General features: G+C 36.6%; 2 protein-coding genes across 2 annotated transcripts in view; one reads left to right on the top strand and one right to left on the bottom strand.

The window, feature by feature from the left end:
- Window positions 1–1,054: 1,054 nt before the first annotated feature.
- Window positions 1,055–6,187, top strand: MS3_00005456 (uncharacterized protein). The gene is made up of 5 exons (XM_051213528.1): window positions 1,055–1,404; window positions 1,447–1,790; window positions 1,826–1,977; window positions 2,022–3,319; window positions 3,364–6,187. The coding sequence occupies exons 2-4, from the start codon at window positions 1,783–1,785 to the stop codon at window positions 2,258–2,260; spliced, it is 399 nt and encodes a 132-aa protein (XP_051069516.1). The 5' UTR covers window positions 1,055–1,404; window positions 1,447–1,782; the 3' UTR covers window positions 2,261–3,319; window positions 3,364–6,187.
- A 119-nt stretch (window positions 6,188–6,306) lies between these two features.
- Window positions 6,307–14,490, bottom strand: part of MS3_00005455 (uncharacterized protein) — a 28,248-nt gene continuing 20,064 nt past the window's right edge. The window contains exons 9-13 of the mRNA XM_035730323.2: window positions 14,314–14,387; window positions 12,912–13,314; window positions 11,850–12,212; window positions 10,212–10,294; window positions 6,307–6,862 (exon numbers count right to left, since the gene is read on the bottom strand). Coding sequence (XP_035585618.1) covers window positions 6,699–6,862; window positions 10,212–10,294; window positions 11,850–12,212; window positions 12,912–13,314; window positions 14,314–14,387 — 1,087 coding nt within the window. The 3' untranslated portion in view covers window positions 6,307–6,698. The remainder of the gene's footprint in view (window positions 6,863–10,211; window positions 10,295–11,849; window positions 12,213–12,911; window positions 13,315–14,313; window positions 14,388–14,490) is intronic.

Genomic DNA, 14,490 nt, shown 5'->3' with positions numbered 1-14,490 from the left:
CTCAACATCATCGTTTATCTCGTGATCTACACGTACGCTATCATGTTAGCATATGATAGCTGTACTTGTCCGAAACGATTGTTTTCGTTAAACGGCGAACAAATCTTACTGTTATACGAAAATTCAGATTTACTAGCTGGATCAGATCGGGCAAAAGCCGAGACTTTTTCAAACTATTTTATGGAAGTCTACCCTGCACGTATTGTTGAAAATGCTTGTCACAATCACACCGGGGTACTAGCCATAGGAGCTGAACATGTGTCTGAGGAAACTGTTCTTCCACTAACAACTAACCTCAAACCATGTAAGACTCTGGGCCCTGATGGGTTACATTCACAACTGCTGTTCATCTCTTGCGGACATTATTTCAAAACCGCTTGCGACACTCTTCAACATGTTCTTTTCACTCGTCAAACTCCCTAGAGATTGTGAAGATGCTATAGTTAGTCCTATATTTAAGGATGGTCAGAGGCAGATCGTATCTAACTACCGGCCTTACAGCTAGCATAGTCGTCAAATTACTTGAAAAGATAATCCAGGTTAAGTTACTAAGTCACACAGATTCACACAATCTCTTAACTCCCGAGCAGCATGGGCTTCGTAACAAGCGTTCATGCTTGACTAACTTATTACGAGAGAGGATTTTACAGGAGCGAAGCATTTGAAAAGGTTTCACACTTAGGTCTTGTGCAAAAGCTCTTCAGCTTCGGAATAACAGGCGCTGTACAGGAATGGATAGGAAACTTCTTATATGGCCTCAGGCAGACAGTGAGAGTCAATAGAATGCTATCTGAATGGAAGCCGGTCAAAAGTGTTGGACTCCAAGGCACTATCTTAGACACTGTAATTTTCCTTCTCTACGTTAATGAATTACCGCTTTTGATTAAGTCACCGACATTATTGTTTGCGAATTTCAAACTCTGGAGAACAATAAGAAGTGAGGCTGATCATTCGAATCTCCAAGCTGACTTAGATGAATTATTTAGATGGGCTGGAGTTTGAGGCTTGGAAATTAATTCTAAGGAGGAGTGTGCTCATGCACATCGGACATGGTTATAGTTATAACTATACGATTGATGGTACATCTCTTCTACGCGTTCAGTAACATGAAGACTTAAGAGTAATAATAAGTCATGACTTGAAAACAACTGCGCACTGCAACTCAGCTGCTGTCAAAGGTTTTCGTGCGTTAAGGTCACTTTCCCGAGTATTGAATCGCTTTGATGAGGAAATGTTTGCAATTGTATATTCCAGCAGCAAGCTCATATCTGATAAAGGATACTAACTCACTTGAGCGTGTTCAGCATGTGGGAGCGGAAGTAGTCAACGATCGTTTTAAATTCCCTTACGACGAGCGCTTAAAACGGCTAAATCTTTTCCCTTTGTTGCATCGTAGGATACGAGGTGACATTATACTGGCATTTCGTAACTTTAATTAATATCTAGGTGTCATTATGTCCTATCTTTTTGCTCCCTTCAGCCTTAATAATCTCCGGGGACATAGCAGAAGGGTTCCCAAACCACGATCTAATAAACTTAAAGTGGGGTCCCGCATATCTCATCGAGTAACCAGTGACCGGAACGCCTTACTCGATCAAGTGGTATCAGCCAAATCAATGCATGTTATCAAAGAGAAGCTAGACCTTAAATGGAAGGCAATTTGTCAGGATTAACACTGGTTCACTAACCTACTATCTTTATTACTGAAGACTGAACCATGCAGTCAGATTTTAACGTCTGTTGCGCATATTTTGAACATTATCGATACTTGCAAGGTCAACTATGCCAAAGTAAGTCTGCCTAACAGTAATTTCCTAGGGTTTAGGTACTATTGTGACTACTGTGATACCTACCTGACTCATGATTCTCCATCCGTGAGAAAAACGCATTGTGGTGGTAGAAATCACAAGGATAATGTAAAGGAATATTATCAAAAATGGCTGGAAGAACAGGTCCAAAGATTAGTAGATCACACATGTAAGTAATGCATTCCTCAATTTCCTTAACATAGACTTTTCAAGCTGAAGCATACAAGCAGGGTAAAATGCCTCCACCACTATTTGGTGCTGCAGCGGGAATACCACCTCCTGGGCTTGGTTATCCCCCTCGTTATCCTCCTATGATTGGTGTTCCAACTGGCTTCAGACCACCCCACCCACTAGTTCCTCCACAGGGCATGATGATTCCACCCAGACCACAGATTCCATGGCCTCAGCCAGGAGTTGCAGTCCCTCCGACATACACCGTACCACCACAGTGACATGATAAAATAACGATCGTTTTCAATATGTCACTATGTACAACCATTATGTAATCGCTTAAAATTCGATTGTTTATTGAAAACTGTATTTTTCTAACCAGATTTTTTAAAATGTAGATTTTTCACCGTATGATACTAGAAGTACCGGGTTCTCTGTGATTCGCATTCGTCAAGGAATCCTTTCTGTATCCATTCTAAAAAAATTCGATTTTCTGGGAAAAGATGCATCATGTTACTGCGACTCATCTGTTTAACATTCGAGAGAGGGAACTTCCGTTATTATTTGAAATTTAGACTTTTTTGCCCATGATAACATGAATTTTTGAACCCTTTCATATTTGTCTTAAGTTGTACACTAACGAGTTATCACTTCAAACGTTTCCGAGGCAGCTGGGGTTATACTTGACATATAAAGGTTACATGTGTTCTGACGGCGAAAACATGTGAGCTGACTCGATTTCTTCTGATTACTTCTACTAATGAATTTGTTACCATGGGCTGGATCACTGTCGGATAATAAAATGTCCTAAATTCTTTAGTTGGGCAATTTAAGATCGGATTTTCAGTTCTATCGTTCCCATATTTATATTTTCGAACAAAAAACTGAATAACGTTTGAACATTGTGTACCATTTTAGGGACGGATTTACTTCATTCATCTGTCATGTATGAAATCTTGAATATCTAGAGTCGCAGTTAGCAGTATTTGGACAAAATCTACCTATATTACAGATTAGTGGCTTGCAGTGAATAATTACTGTTCACCATACTACGGGCTCCTGGATATTTTATTGGTTAAACGCAATGAGCTTCCTTAGTTATAAAACCATATCTTTATTTACACAGCAGTTTTAAAGCTTTGAGTGTGTGCAGTGGGTCGAAGTACTCAGGGATTGTTCATGGGTTATGCTGGTGCTCATGGTTGTCTGAAACTTCTGTTATTATATTACTGACATGAAATAGACTGGTTTCTGATTGGAGAATAGGACTTTGAAGGATGTAGCTGATCTGAAGCAAGGGATAAAGTAAGCTAACATGAATGAATTTCAGGGGTTTAAGAGTAAGTTATCCCAATATTGCCATTAAGATAAACTGAAATTTCAGTCAAAGACAGGTAGTTGACTATTAAAAACGGACATTCGTATGTTACTAATATCCCATCAAACGTGTCTTTGAAGCATTGGTCGTGTACATTGGAGTCGTTGAGTAAGCAATCCCCAGGTTGGTAATTAGGTATTAGGTTAGAATGGCAGACCGATCGATGCGGTAGTAAATCTTAATCAACTGAGATGGTTAAGACATGCGTTATTTATACCAAACAAGCACATATTTCGACGTGAGATGTTGGCTGGTGTGGCGGTAGATTGGAACAGAGCTAGGTGCGAGCAAACGAAAACATGGCATCAACCTATGAAGTCATTGACAGTTAGACTGAGACATGTCAACAACCGTTAACTACCCGGTCGGTGTCCGCACGATTACCATAACCATTGATTACAGATTTTGAGTGACATGGCTCGAAATCGTTTGCAGCCGAGGGGCTTCCATACGTTTCACTAGTAAACTACTTGGGTAACAGCATGGTAAACCTATTCTCATTAATGTGTGTAATAATAATAACTACCATTTATCGTTTAAATTTTGTTTTACGACAGCCTTCTGCAATCATTAGTCTCTGTTCAGTAATAGATCTACCAATCTAGCTTTCACACAATCAAACGAAAACAAATAAGTCTTCTACTGGTTATAATGAAACTTTCCTCATCGATCTTGACTCATTTTGGGGTTTTAGAAAAGCTGCAGCACACATCTCATTGGGACTTTAAGCATGGCTAGTTATCACGTGATTTATTTGCCAGTCGAAATATGACATTTAATTTTAGTGCTGTGCTAAACCAATGACGTTCGACCGGTATCGATTTGCCCTATATGCAAGAAAACCATACTTCGATCCAGATATAGATAAAAGCTGCTTGCGGTCCGCTAGAAGGGTAAATCGATGAACAAAAATCATTTTATGAGATTTCTTTACTGCAAAAACTAAAGCTAGTCCTTCTTTCTTAATCTGACTATATTCGCTCAGTTGGGTAAAGAGTTCGGAATACATAAGCAATTGGCTTTTCTTTACCATCAGGAAAACGATGACTGATAGCAGCTCTAACTCTACAGTTGGAAGCGTCTGCGGCCACAATTATTTTAAATTCTGGATTGTAATGGGTCAGCAACAGTTTAGAATAGAAATTTTTTTATTTCATCGAGAGAATTCCGGCATTCCCTTGTCCAGTACCATGTTGATTTGATGGGTGTCGCAATATATACATATAGGGTACGAACATGCTATATATCTCATCATCTCCAAAAGTGAACGAAGGGTTTCAACATCAGTCAGTCTAGGCATGTTTTTGATGGCATTCATATTATCTGGATCTGGCCGGCGTCCATCTTTATTAAGTACAATCCAAGGTGTTTAACAGACTCGAGCAGGAATTCACTTTTCTAGTTTTAACTGAAAACCAGCTTGTGATATTTTAGTGAGCACAAAGTCTAACCGACCCATTAGTTTCTGAGCAGAAAAACAAATAACTATAATATCATTCAAGTAAACTCCTACACCTTCGAGGTTTGACATAATAGTATCCATTATCTGGAGCTGGCTTTACGCCAAACTGTAATCGGTTAAACTGATGGAGTTCACGGTGGTTATTAATCGTTAGTAACTCCTTTGAATACTTGTCAACTTCCACTTGTAAGTAGGCTTCAGATAAACCAAGTTTAACAAAATAACCACAGTTTAGTTTAACAAATAAGTCCTCTGGAAAAGATGGTGGATATAAATGATATTGTAAATAATCATTTAATCCTGTTGAAAAATCTACATAAGGGCGAATAACTCAGTTCGCTATCTGAAATACAAATGGTGCTGCCCATGCCAAATAATTAATAGGTTGTATGACAGCGAGCTTTTCTAGTCGGTTTAATTCTTTGTCAATAGCTACATATGGGACTTGACGTTTTGGACGAAAAACAAGTTCTACATCCTGTCGTAAGTATAATTTTGCCTTCGAATTGTCCAGCATCCCAACTTATTCTGGAGCAAGTTTTTATTTATCTGCAAAAGGAATTATATTGTTGTGGCTGTCTTAGTTACATGAACGATGGGTAAATCTCTAGGACTATTTGAGCTTTACATCGTACATATTTCGCTCAATGGTATATCTCATAGATTTAGTTTGTTTATTCAATTTATACCAATAAGGCCCAAATGATGTCTGTTCGTTAAATGACAATTTCCTGTGAAGTAGTTATCTCTGAATTCAACAGAGTATTTTGTTGTTCCAATAATCATTAATATGTCTCCAGATGAATTCCGAGCTGTGTGCTCAGCTGTCAATACTTGTGGACAGCCAATTAAATTCCATGTCCGTTTAGAGATTGGTGTGATATCTGATGCTGTATCCAATTGCAATCGAATGTGAACACGATTAATTCCACATGCCGTCGTTTATCTGCCATGCTTAGAGCCAATGTAGCATATATATTGTGGTGAGGACGCTTCGTTGGCTTTGATCTCAAACTTCCTCTGATTCGGCAGACTTTATTGCATACAGTGCATGTATGATTTCTAAACCGGAAAAATTTTAAAAAGTGCCATGTGCCACAACACCAGCAGTCAGTTGAAAGTTTAAGAATTTTCGAGTGATATTCATAACTTGGTACTATTTTGTCTTCGAGCTATCTTAACAACATGAACAGAATGATTAGATGGCACCCCACTTTTGGTTTCCAGCATAGCTGGATCCTGTTTTATATTTATTAATCGTTGGCATTGAGCAGTAACATTTTGTAGTGTTATTTCATTATCATGTCCCATATGGGATAACAAACCCATGTGAAAATCAGCGTCGATGGGAGAGTTCAGATCAGAAATGAATAATAAGCATTCAAATTGATCACTGGTTAATACATTTAATTTAAATTGCTCCGCTTGTAAATTTACTCTTCCGGTGTGTACGTAGTGTAGTCTTCATCAGCTTTTTTAGATAGTTGTAGACATTTATACCGTATACGAAATAAGTTCGACTTTCAGTAATAAAAACAAAGTTATATAAATAAGTGTTTTATTATTAATTCACAAAAATAAACTAAACCTGTTTAAAATGTATAATTAATTTTTTGGAAAACATAGAAAGTAACATATGGGATATAAACTGTTGGTTAAGGTGCTATTTAGAAAAGCCAACTACATTTCCAACTTTATAAATACTTGAAAGCCAGAAGTGTTGAATTCATCAAATCAAGACGAAGAGATATCCATCATGACCGAGTTAGTTGTTTAATAAACGCCCTGAAAATGGTTTGTTATCGCACGTTTTAATAAGTAAAATGCATGGTTCATATTAAATATAAAAAAATCATGTGTTGTCTTTGAACAAACTGTATTAATTTTGAAAACCATCCAGTATAGAAGCGAGCATTAAATCTTCAGGTGTTACAAAAGCACTGAAATATTCAACTTTATTAGTTAGATTGCTTTCACTCAACACACATTCATCTTCGTTACATACAAAAGGAACATTGAGACAGTCGGCAGGTATTGGCATACCTAAATTTAAATAAATGTGAACAGACATATAGCTAGTGCATATTCGGATTGTAATATAACTAGACAGCAGGACTTATTATAAAATGCGGTTAGAATCATGTGTTCTCTCTTAAATACCACCATCAGTAACCACTATTTTTTTCTATCCTTTCGTAAGGTTTGAAAGTTTGCAATTCATTAGATAGTCAAGCGAGGTAATGTTCGGAGATGCTCTTCGGCAAATACAACCTGCTCCATATGAGCAAGTAAGCTAACAGATACACATTGACTTGGCCCAAAGTGATAGCTTGTCTCACACACAATTACGAATCCGAGGCATCTCCAGACATCACAGTCTATCTATTTAAAGCGCAAGCTGACAAGAAGTCTACGCAATGATCGTGGACAGTGGTGGGTAGCGAAAGCAAGAGAGATGGAGAAGGCAGCGGCAATAGGTAATAGCAGACAGTTGTTCAGACTCGTTAAGGAAACAGGTATTAGGAACCCGACTGTTAGCGAAACACTCTCAGAGAAAGATGGACATATTATACATTCTCAATCCAGGAGATTGGATCGATGGGCAGAACACTAGGGATCAGTTCAACTGGCCTTCAGCCACACTTCGGTTTCCCACGATCTCCAGTCAACCTGAATGGCAAGTTAATGTAGGTCCTCCGTCTCTTTACGAAGTTGAAAAAGCCATAGGAAATCTGAAGCGAGGGAGAGCAGCAGGCCCTGACAGGTTTACTCCTGAGATTTTTAAGGATGGCGGTCCAGTATTAGCAGTGAGATTAACTGAGGTCTTAGGTAGAATTTGGGAACTGGACGAAATCCCACCTGACTGGTCTCAACCACTGATTGTTCCAGTCGATAAGAAAGGACAAAAGTCCTCTTGCGACAATCACAGAGGAACCAGTTTAATATAGTGTCTAAAATATTTGCCTCAATAATACTTCGACGCCTAATCAAAGCTCGTGAAGAGCAGATTAGAGAAAACCAGGCCGGTTTTCGACCTGGACGTGGTTGTATAGATCAGGTATTCACACTACGCCAGGTTCTAGAACACAGACACACGTTCAGACGCCCCACAATGGTAGTATTTCTCGACCTTAAAGCAGCTTTCGACTCTGTTGATCGTGAGGTTCTATGGCAGTGTTTGTCACTGAAAGGAGTACCAAAGAAGCACATTAACCTTATGAAGGCTCTCTACTCGAACACAACTGGTCGAGTGAGAGCTTATGGCGAACTGTCATCAGAATTGATTACCTCAAGTGGTGTTCGTCAGGGCTGTCCACTCTCTCCATTCTTGTTCAACTTTGTCGTCGACGTACTTTTCGAGATAACACTTTCCTCGTCAAGATTTCCAGGGGTTGAACTTCTACCGGGAGGTTCACTTGTTGACTTAGAATATGCCGTTGACATAGTTCTATTTGGTGAAGACGCTGACAAAATGCAGAGTCTTATGACCACTCTAAGCAACAATGCAAGCATGTTCGGGATGCGACTCTCACCCTCGAAATGCAAAATGTTGCTTCAGGATTGGGTTGCATTGACACCCGAACTAATGATAGGGAGTGAAGTAATTGAGAGTGTCGATCGCTTCACTTATCTTGGAAGTCTCATCAGCCCTTGTGGTCTGGTGTGTGACGAAATCTCAGCACCCATACAGAAGGCTCGACTAGCTTTTGCCAACTTGCGTCATTTATGGCGTAGGCAAGATATCCGTCTATCAACCAAAGGACGGGTTTACTGCGCAGCAGTTCGTTCCGTCCTACTTTATGGCAGTGAAACATGGCCGGTAAGAGTAGAGGATATTCGTAGGTTACTAGGTATTCGATCATAGGTGTCTTCAAAACATTGCTCGTATATCCTGGGACCACCGAGTAAGTAACGTATTTGTTACGAAACGGGTACTAAGTAAGGATGGCAAATCAATTGATGACGGAGTGAAACTTCATCAGTTGAGATGGCTGGGACACGTGTTACGTATGCCCAACGACCGACTGCCTCGACGTGCGATGTTCAGTAGTATAGGAGTAGGTTGGAAGAAAGCTAGGGGCGGCCAGACTAAAACATGGCACAAGTCCATGAAGTCACTGACAAGTGGACTGAGTCATGTTGGTAGGTGTAGACTACCTGGTTGGGATCCGCGAGACGATAGCAACCGATGGTTAGAGACCCTGAATGACATGACTCAAAATCGTTTGCGATGGCGCAGGTGCATCCACTCTTTGTGTTCTCCCAAATTCTAATCCTCTGAATTGTCTTTGTCTCTTTTTTTCTCTTCCCAAATTTATTTCACTGGATTATACTCTTTAAATAACATCTCCAAACACTAATTTTCCCGATTACTGCTTATACTCTTATTACCTTAACCACTACGGGATTTGAATCGACCACTGCATCTCTGTGCTAATGTGGTGTGGCAACTGGAACTGATGTACGTACGTACGAAGTTCTACGTTGTTACTGACTGACTGACAAGTACTATGACTTTTAGTTACTTTTAGTAACTCTGCTTCTTAAGAATCCTCACAAATCATCCATACATTCAGAAGAATTGGTTTGAAAGACTATTAATTTTATCTATGTGAAAGTCATTGAGTAGCCCACCATCTTTGGAAGTATTTGAGTCTAAATATCATCAAAAACTAACATCCTCTAAGTAAGAAGGCTTTAAAAAATCTGTGTTCACTGGTTAAATAATTTTAAACTTTTGTAAGAATCAATATATCATGTGTTTTAGAATAAATGAATAATGACTAGCAGTAGAATTTACGATGAGCGTTTCACTCTATCATTTGTGACTCGTCAGCTGAATGTGCCTGCATCACATAGTTGGTATTCACTCCCAGATTCGAAGCCAGTACTGCTTGTTTCAAATACCAACGGGTTACTTACTCGGCTACCGACTTACGCAACAGGTACGAATTTGATTTCATTTTTAAGGGTTTTGAGTTATCTCACTGTTGATAATGTTGACTGAGTTTTGAAGCCTTTGTTGGTATACGTGCATCCTGTGCGCATTATTTTGATAAACATATTATATCACAAGTTTTGTGGAAGAGATCGATTTTGGCTAGCAGTGAACTGAAAAAATTTAGTCAACAATATCAACAACCGAATTCAAAAACCATTACAGATTAAATATTTTATATGGTTGTTGAATTGGTAAAATGATACCTTAGCTTTATAAAATAAATGCTATTCATTTTGAAAGTATTATCCTATTTGTTTGAATGAGATTTTCTTACGCAACTATTATTGATAAAATATATATGCAATCCACCTAGATTAGTACACATTATGCGAGAATTATGTTTTTATTCTTATTTAAACATTAAATAAAAGTAATAAAAAAACGACTTACTAGATGAACGAAAATCCACCAGTCGACAGTCAGGATCTAAGCATTTCTGATAATAACAACCATTGATAAGATCAAAGACTAGACTGAAAAAAAACATGAATCAACACAAAACACTGAATAATGTTATTTAAACACAAAAAGAGAAAATCTTATTTATATAGGTTTACAGTTGCTACTGGCTTCATACAAATTAATCAGTAGTTAGAAAAAGCAGCTCAACTAGTTCGAATATAGATAGTTGGGAACTTGCACACTGAATTAACATTTTTATTCTATTGTTCAATACTCCAAGCTAAACTTACATTTAGAATCGAAGTAACTGTCAATACTATGACGTAATTACGAATTTACCATACGAAACATATTCAAAGAGGTAAAATTCCTCGTTTATATTGCTTGATCCATATAGTTTTCTCTTTAAAAGCGGCTTAATGGGTCTTCGGTGATGTCTATATGAGATAACACCAATCAACTGGTCATAAGCAACAAAGAATCTGGTACATAAACGAATCGGTTCAAATCAACACCGCATTAGCTTAGTGAGATGTCAGAAGTACGACTCATTATTCTTTAACGAATTTACATGGTTTAAATAGAGGCATATAGTATGAAGTTCATTGAAATAAATTTAGAAAATATTGTGTACTCTAGTATACGGAGATTAAGAGTGATGTGTACACATCAAAATAAGTTGAGTGCGTGTAATCAGTCAACAAATACGGTATACTTCAAGGCTTCTCGTCAGCGATAAACGGAATAAATTTATTTATATTAGTAACACTCTTTTGACGTTACTGTCGAATGTACTTATGATTTCACACGTACATGTGGAAGGAAGTACAAGGTTCTACTAACATATTCCGCATACGTTTTATCTGACAGGAAGTAAAGTATTCGCAAGTGTGATCAGACATTTAATGGATGATGAACACGATGTGGATGTCACAAAATCATTTAAAATAATCTACAAGCAGCAAATATCACCTTTACTCCGTTTTGTAGAGGCTATTGCCATTAGGCTCTTTTGATCTGACGTTAGTGTGTAGAAAGAAAGTGTAAGAAAGGTCTTGTTACCATGGTTACTTACTTGCACCTGTTACTCCTCATGGAGCGCAGGTCAAGACAATTATATTAATTTAACGTTTGTCAATCACATTATTTGTTTGTTGTACTTTACGATTGGAAAGATAGAAAAATTCAATCGAAATTATGATTATCAATCATTTGCTAGTAATTTCTTTTTATTTCTTGTCTCTGTCATTACTTACAATTTCACTCTCTTCTTTTAACAGTTTTATCTTCAACATATAAATACTAACCAGTCTCATGTTAAATGTTATTGCTTTGTGTTTCTTATGTCGTTTCGAACCAAACTTCATTAATTATTGTATGTAAAAATAATTTTTGGTGATAATATTACTAATTGTAGACTTAGGTCGCTGGTAGCTGATGAATAACCTTGGAATACAATGAATTCATGTTATTCTGTAAATCATCTTCTATTCGCTTAATTTAAATTTATCGAGAGATCAGGATGTATAAAACTTAGTTCATTATATATATGAAAATTATTTCTTACATGAACCTATAAATCATATAAAATGTTTAAAACAAAATAAAATAAACAAACGCACTTACATAATATGATTACTTTTATGGGAACGATTGACTCTTTCACAGAAACGCAGTTTCTCCACTTTCATAGCTAACTTGCCTTTATTGAAAGAAATAATTTTGATTTGATTCTCAAAATTGTACAACACATTACTGGTTTTTTCATCAGATAATCCACGATTAAACCATTCTCGGATAATTTTCCTTATGAAAACAATTAATTTTAATGGTAATGACTGAAGACAAATATTGGCGTCATTTTCGTTAAGAACTTTATGTACATTATCAGAATTAGTGATGTCATTATTAGTGGGTAAATAAGTGGGTAAAGTGTTATCAGTTTTACTACAGCAACAATTTTCCACCGGTCGATAAATAAAATTTGAACTGTATATTGAAATTTATAAAAAGAAGAAGTTTTATTATGTAAAGTCCAAAAATACTGGGGAACAAAACGTCCTAGATACAGTCTTATGTTAAGGAAAGTATTTATTGGGATATAATTTGTTCCATGATGGAAATTAGAAATATGTAGTACATATAATAAGACTTCCGTAACACTTAGCTTATACACTGAAAGCGATTATATCAATAAGTTTGGTTCATTTAACAAACTTGATCATCTAATAAGTATTCTGTTGTAACAGTTAAGACCTGAATTTGAGAGAGCTTATTTATAACTTGTTGCTACGTTTTTTTATATGGCCATTATAATCTTCACACTATTGTGACTGATACTTGTCGACAGTTTACTACCTACCACCGAAAAATATTGATTTAGTTTGTTCATTAACGCACTTTATAGTATAATATATGTCGAACATGTGTCGTTCATGTTATTCACGTGAATTTAGCCGCTATTTTAGCGAACTTGACAACCAGATCTACAACAGCAAGAGAGTTTATTAACACAACTACTATGCAATTAGTAAGTGGGATGAATCTTAGAAATATAGGATAGCCTCAAATATATACTTAATCTGAATATACTGGTCTTTAATCACTGACCAATCCAAAAATTACCCTGAGTGAGCAGATCATTATAACAACTAGTCAAAACGGCCATTATTTTGAAAAAATACTAACCATTGTTCATCAATATAGGTAACAAGAGTCCGTGCCCAAGATTGCCAATTTGACCATATACATGAAAATATTTCATTCTTATTGACTACATAATTTGGTAATAATAATCCACTACCGGATAATTTACATGACCCAGCCAGACGGAAATTACGATTACGTGTATAGACGCCTAAATCACACACGCTTGTCCATAATTCACTTGATGATGAAGTAGATTGTTTTAATTTAGGTAAAGCAAAACAATTTTTGGCATCGTTACTAGTTAATTGAACCTCGGGAAATATACCTCGTATAAGACGATTAATTTGATTTGAACAATGTGAACATTCATTTGTGTATAGGAAATCAGTATTTAATAAACTATATTGTGACAAACTTTTACAAAGTATACGAATCAGCTGACCTAATAATTTATTTGATTCCATTAAATGAAAGGAAAACAAAACATTGATTAGTTGAATATAATTTAGTTGAAAACAAAATAACAATTATATGCAATTCAAATATCTTGGTGCGAAAGTCGTAGACTGTGAAGCTGTGAAATATGGGTTTGAATCCGAACATATGCTTTGTTGACAAGTACCAACTACTATAAAACCCGGTTCAGGGTTTCCTAACAAATCCTCTCAGCTACCACCAAGATTCATTAACTAAATGTATATTCAATCTTAAATGAAGAATTGACTGAAGATATCAAAAAGAAAGTTCCCTAAAAAAAACCTTATTTTCGTATATTTTATGCAGGTTTAGCAGTGGAATTCAGAACAAGCATTTCATTTTATTTGGGACCCATCAAGTGAATTTAACCCCATCGAAACACAACGCAAACCCCGTTTATGTAGTCCTAAACTGCAAAAACAGTCCAAAAACTCTGAGGCATTTATAAATCAATAATTAGTAGATAAGTGGTGGTTTAGTGGTGAAAACGATTAGCTTCAAACAATAAGTCGAAACCTGCTCGACTAAATTCGGTTTGAGCAGCCGATTGGTGTTTTATTCTTCCATGATAAATACTTTTATCTGCTGCACTACGCTCAGATTAAAACATATCACAGCGAGAATGACCAGGAAACAAAGAACGTTTCAAAGAACCAAAACAATGCATAGTATTAAAAGCACGACAGTTTATACAAAATTTAGGAGGAACATTTGGTATCTTTTTCATCCGTTCACTAGGGCTGACTGGTTAGAAATGCACTAATCATCGTATCTAATTTTGAACTTGGACTGAGTATGCAATTGTTAGGATTCAATCCTACTGACATTTAGTAAGTCTGCCCCCACCCCCAATACACAAACAGTATAATTCAAAGCCGAGTAAACAAGCTTATGCTTTGTTAAATGAGTTGCAACAACAAGGACAACCCGACAAATATCTATTTAAATGTCACATATGACTTACCTTGTTCTAAATTGCTTCGAAATACAAGATTTTTACTGTTGATTATGACATGTTGACTAAATTTCTTGGAAGTGCTGTTAATGTTTAAATAAATAATCAGATATTTTTTGATATTGTACACAAAGAAGTTGCAAGAAAATGTAATATACATATATACTAATAAAAGTAATAACATTT

This window comes from Schistosoma haematobium, chromosome 3, assembly GCF_000699445.3.
Source record: "Schistosoma haematobium chromosome 3, whole genome shotgun sequence".
In the NCBI taxonomy this organism is placed as follows: domain Eukaryota; kingdom Metazoa; phylum Platyhelminthes; class Trematoda; order Strigeidida; family Schistosomatidae; genus Schistosoma; species Schistosoma haematobium.
The sequence above is the reverse complement of the archived record's forward strand: the minus strand, read 5'-3'. Positions and strand labels throughout refer to the sequence as shown.